General features: G+C 38.0%; 1 protein-coding gene across 1 annotated transcript; it reads left to right on the top strand.

The window, feature by feature from the left end:
- Positions 1–4,624: 4,624 nt before the first annotated feature.
- Positions 4,625–6,025, top strand: LOC122087528. Its single transcript, XM_042656685.1, has one exon. The coding sequence runs from the start codon at positions 4,855–4,857 to the stop codon at positions 6,004–6,006; it is 1,152 nt and encodes a 383-aa protein (XP_042512619.1). The 5' UTR covers positions 4,625–4,854; the 3' UTR covers positions 6,007–6,025.
- The last annotated feature ends 14 nt before the right edge of the window (positions 6,026–6,039 follow it).

Here is a 6,039-nt window from a genome sequence, read left to right as displayed (position 1 = left end):
CAATAAAAAAAATATCTCAATTGATAAGATTAGATAAGCCTTACAATATCTTATGAACCATCAATTGAAACATTGAAACTGTTGGATAGCAGCAAAAAGTAACATAACTAGACAATGGAGGAATATGAATGAGACGCTCAACTCATAGGGACTAGATAGAGAACTTGTCACCTTAGGTGCGTTTAGCGGCTCCACAAGCCTAAACTCGTGTGGATGTCAACCAAAAGTAGGATGAGGTCTCCTCTCCACGTGTGATCCACGAGACCATCTCATCTCATCCTAATTCTGTTTACTCACTTGAAATTGAGTATCCGTTTCCCTCGTAGGATTGGAAATCCATACGATTGAATCCTAGGTTTCCGAAATAGTTTAAAAAATAAGTGCTTCGAATCATTGCTATTTGACTCCGACTTGTTCTAAAGATGTGTCAGGATAAGTAAGTACATCAGTGTTTTAATGATTCATAAATAGTTTTTAAAATTGCAGCATCAATTACAATACATCTTCTTTTGGCAATGAGGATGAATTATGTTATTTCACACAAAAATTTGTATTAAATACTACATTAAATAACTTTAGAAGTAAGATGAACTTCAATTAAAAGAAAGTGACAACTTCTTAACTCACCAAAGTGGTGACAAGATGTTGCACCACTATCTAATAATAATATAATAAAAGTCCTATGCACATAAATGTTCCAAGAGAGCTTCAGTGTATCCAATTTTGCTATGTAGAATAGTAATGTAACCTATCTAACCGTTGGATATATATTAAATGACCCACCCTTGTCCCACATTAAATTTTACTTCAATTTAAAGGAAGAGGTTCTCCGAGCTACTTGGGTGTAGGTAAGCTGGCAATTGTATGTCTATATCTCTCCTTCTCACGTGAAATGACTTCACTACCTTCCATAGTTGTTTTGATCCCTCTCTTACTTCTCATATTGATCAGTTCGTTAGTTTTGCTTGTAGATAATAGAGGAAGTGAAAGTGTAGAATCTCAGCTGCTTAAGGCTCGTTCGTTAGACTGTTTATATCTCATGAAATTCTTCAGATTTGGCTGAGAGGGTCCCGGCATGCACCCTAGCTGTTGGATCCTCATTGTTGTTCATTATCTTACTGCAAACTCAAAAAAGTGGATACCATTACTGTCAACTAGAAAGAATCTGTAGAAAGAAAGCAGCATAAGCTTTTTGCGTATAATAAACCAAAAGCTTGGCCCTCTTTCCGTGGCCGACTCTAAATGAAAAGCTTGGTCCTCTTCCCGTGGCAGTGTGCCAAAGGTTGAGAAAGGGATTAGCATTTTTACATATATAATCATGATAAGGGTTACCTCAAACCACTTAAACGATCAAAGATCAAGTTGGGGTTTTTGTTTTTGGTAGGAATTAAAGATAAATAACTCTCTTTGTACCTTGTACCGGGAGAGGATCCAAATTCAATGACTAACCCATCACATACAATCATGCCAAGGCAAGATATGAAACAAGAAGAGGAAATAGCATTACACCGATTTGATATTGTAGAAATGTAACCCTAAAAGCGATGCAGAATGTAATGGAAAAATAAGAACAAACAATGCACACAAGTTTACAAGGTTCGGCAAGATTGCCTATGCCCTTAGTGAGATGAGATTCTATTTCACTATCAATAGAGAATAAGGTTACAACGCTTGTTCTCATACCTCTCAAATTACAAAGAAAGTAATTCTCGTTACAAATATATAGAGAAAAACCTAATATCAAAAAATACAAAGTTATCATCAAATAAAAAATTCGAAAAAAAATGTCGGTCTATCAAGAGACATGCACCAATACTCTTCAAAATTAAACTGCAGTAAAATACAAGATATTATATACCACCACATACAAACCACTTCATCTAATAGATGAAGGATCAAGTATTCCTTCACCATGATAAGCGAGAGTTAATGATGAAGATTCCAACCCTCCAAAAGTCCAATGATAGCTCACAGTGGGATAAAAAGATTTTATCTCCTACACAAAAATAATAAAAATAAAATTGGCGGGAATGGAGAGAGAGTATTCAGAGGCCTAGACACACTATAATGGCCTCACGTGAACCCACATCTAACCAGTGTTAGATTGAAATAAATGGTGTAGATGGACCATACAACTTATTCATATTTAATTCTAGTTAGGAGAGTTCAAAATGTCAAGCGAGTTCAATGGTACGCAACGAGTAATGTACATTTTTCGAAACAAGATCGAGCGACAAAGGTCGAAGTGAAGGAAGGTGACGGAGCACGAGAATTTTCATGAGGACGATAATAGAGATCAAAATTCTCTGTTTTTCTCATCCCTGTTTTTTCTTGTTTTGCTATCTACAGAACACGACACGTAGACAACAGAGGATCCAACGGTCAAGGTTGAGTGAGGATTATTACATCCGGTGCGTTGGTCTTAAAGTTATCCACGTGTCGTGTTCTGCAGGTAGCAAAACAAGGAAAAACAAGGATGAGAAAAACAGAAGATTATTTTCGCGATAATAGGGCCCGGTCCCACCCAAGTACGGAGATGGCGGTTTTATATCGCGAACACTTGAGAAAAGCAGCCACGAAATAGCGGCTAAAATGGTGGAAGTGATGGATGGACAGAAAAGAGCAGTCAGGTCTTGAAGTTCCGTTAGGAGAAAACGGTATTGGAGATATGACATAATAATGTTGACATGACTTGCTACCAACTGCCTATGATGAGAACGACGTCCGATGTGGAAAAAGGCGGGTGGTGGTACATTGAGAAGGTGGGTCCCATAGAAATTGGAAACGATCCAAAGGTATACAGGTCAAACGTCAACGAAAGTGATTTCTCATCCCTCCTTTCTCATAAAAGTTTTTCAATGCGGTGGTTCGCGCCTCATGTTGCTCAGTTCCTTTCCCGCGTTCCGTTAAATACATTTGCAACCCCTGCCAAAAAGAAAAAAAAAAAAGGTTTTTAAAAATAAGGGGTTAGTCGGTGGGTTTGGTCCGGTTTTGATTGAGTTGATGAGTTTTGATCTCTCTCACTTAGATTGATCCTTCGAAATCAAATTGTTAAGGAAGTTTTTTATTTTAATTCGAATTAATCATGTTTTTGTTTTTTTTTGGTAAATTAATCATGTTTTTGTTGATTTTTTATAATTGAGCTATTATTGAGTTTCGTCTATTTTGATTTGAAGTTTACATGTGTACATACAAAAATAATGGGAAAATCTTGGGTTCATTTGGGTTTTTAGTTTCTTATTGGGTTACTTTGATTCTATCTTAATTTATTTATTTTTATCAATTTTGGTCTGATTTAATTTCAATCATTCTAGTCCCTTATTTTTTTCTAAAAGTTTCATAAAATCACAACCTAAATCTATCCGTAAAGATTCAATCCGAGCCAAACTAGTCGATTTTGGTCGATCTGGCTTGTTCGTAGTCTATGTACTAAACTTTGAAGAAAGAAAATCAATTTTAAAATGGATATGGGGAATTGTATAATCACATTGTACATGTAATCTGCTAAAGTTAATATCGTAATGCTAATTCTACCTTTGAAAAGTAATTTTTAAAAATTTTGTTGCAAAGTAAAGTAAATTTTAATATTTAAATTTAGAACTTTATGAAGTTAGTTGTACGATCATATGAGATAATAGTTACAAAAATTTCTAATTTTAGTAGTAATTTGATTTTATTCCATTTTCATTTCCATTTTTCTTTTTAACCAAGAGGATCCTTTATAAGCATGAGCTTCAAGGCAATTCAGTACAATTTCTATACACATGATTTAATATTCCAACAGCTCTATTTGATTGTAAGTGAAAGGTATAGAAGCAAAATCATTTTAAAAAAGAAAATACAAATTTTTTTATCTTATAGAATTACCTTAAATTTCTACTAAATATGATACTGATTCAAAGAGATTAGTTATCAATCATATTAAGCAATAATTATAAACTGTTACTTTTACTTTGATTTGATTTCACTTCCCATCCATTGCAACTCATACGATTTACAATCTTATATCTCCCGCTTTGGTTAAGAAATAATCCATTCTATAGAGCAAAATTAGGTAAAAGACCATAGAATTCCAAATAAAATCTGCCATTGAAGGAAGAAAATATATAGAATCTAGATTATTAAGTTGGAGGCAAATAATAGTACTATTGCAGGAAGAATATATAATCTCGTTTAAATGCAATGAATTATAGACAAATGTTATGAATCCTAACATAATCAAAAAATAATTAAGAAGTTGTCATAAGAACAAACAATTATTAAACAACCATTGGAATCAAATATACGTTTGATCCATGGTTGGTAAATTGGTATCAGATTCTTTAGGATTTCAACCACTTCAAGGAACACTCATATTCCTCATTCCTTGTCCAAAACTGATAGTTAACCTAATGATCAAACAGATCCTAAGGAATAATAGTAAGTTGGTGATGGTTCAGCACAGTCATCATCAAACCGGAGAGAATCTTGTCTACTTATGGAGGTACTGGTTCGAGCCGTTGTTGGATGGACCGCCACGATTTACGATTTAATGGTCACCTTCTCTCCCCTGTCCACAAAGAACATGAGGGGAGAAAATTAAGAATCTCGGCAAATGAGAAAGCGGTGAGAAAGATTGCAGTGAAGTTTGCCTTTCCGTCTCGGCGACTGTCAAATTTATTCTTCTATGTCCCCACTTCCCCACCAACCAACATCAACGTCCTCTTTACAGACTTCCTCTGTCTTCTTCATCATTCACGTTGTTCCTGTGATACTCTTCATTCATTCCCTTCCAAGCTCCAACACTCTTTCGCTTTTGCACCTCCACTGATGATCTGGTCTGATGGGTTTTCCAGAGCATAAGCTTCTATAGTAATGGCGGCTATACGGTCCTTATTCGGTAGTTGTTTCATCTCTCTGGTTATCCTCCTCTTACATCTGGGTTGTTTCATATTCCCAAGCACCGATCGTAATTCAAAGAAGAAGCGAAAGGTATCTCCTCTCCCCACTTGCTCTACTCCATCTTCTCTTAAATCTCCCCACAAAGCTCTCTCTTCTTCTTGGTCCTTCGTAAAGCGCACCTTCTACTTCACGAACCACAAGAACGATTACGAGATACAAGTCACACACCCCACGACCTCAGCCGCTTCATCCGCTAGATCATCGCAGCAATTGACGCTCGATACGACCACATCTGATGATTCAGCTCCTCTGCGCAAGAGACCAAACGGGTCCCGAATCTCCAGACAGGAACACGAAATCTCGCTCGATCACCCTTCATTTCCTCTCCGAAACGATATCTTCCCGTGCCCAATCTGCGGCGAGGTCTTTCAGAAGACGCAGCTCCTAGAACAGCATCAATCAATCAAGCACGCCGTTTCGGAGCTCTTCGATGGAGATTCAGGAAAGAACATTGTCCAGATTATTTTCAATGCGGGATGGGACAATAAAGGAAGGCAAAACCCAATCATTCACCAAATCCTCAAAATTCACAATAGCCCCAAGATACTATCCAGATTTGAAGAGTACAGAGAGACCGTGAAGTCCAGAGCGGCACGAAGCGGAGTGAGGAGACGAGACGAGCGGTGTATCGCCGATGGCAATGAGCTGCTGAGGTTTCATTGTTCGACGTTTGCTTGCGGGCTGGGACAAAAAGGGAATTCCAGCATATGTAATCAGTCCTACTGCAGCGTATGCGGGATCATAAGGTCGGGATTCTCGGCTAAGATGGACGGCATATCGACGCTTTCGAGCAGCTGGAGAGCACACGTGGCACTACCAGATGAGATTGAGGCAGAGTTTGCGTTCATGAACGTGAAGCGTGCCATGTTGGTTTGCCGAGTCGTAGCTGGTCGGATCGGATGCGAGGGAGAGCAGGAGGTGGTTGGCAAGGAAGATGCGCAGTATGACTCGCTCCTAGGAAGGAACGGTGGAGCCCACTCCAGGTTGGATGCAGATGAGCTTTTCGTTTTTAATCCAAGGGCGGTGCTCCCTTGCTTTGTGATTATATATAGCACCAGTGTGTGAGAATGTGTGTGTGTGTGTGTGTGTTGGGGGGGG

This window comes from Macadamia integrifolia, chromosome 8 (genome assembly GCF_013358625.1).
Source record: "Macadamia integrifolia cultivar HAES 741 chromosome 8, SCU_Mint_v3, whole genome shotgun sequence".
Lineage (NCBI taxonomy): Eukaryota > Viridiplantae > Streptophyta > Magnoliopsida > Proteales > Proteaceae > Macadamia > Macadamia integrifolia.
Note: the sequence above shows the minus strand (reverse complement) of the source record. Positions and strands in the feature narration are given on the sequence as shown.

Bases quoted from the DNA above. Each gene is read 5' to 3' on its own strand.
- LOC122087528 (XM_042656685.1), top strand. From the start codon at position 4,855: ATGGCGGCTATACGGTCCTTATTCGGTAGTTGTTTCATCTCTCTGGTT.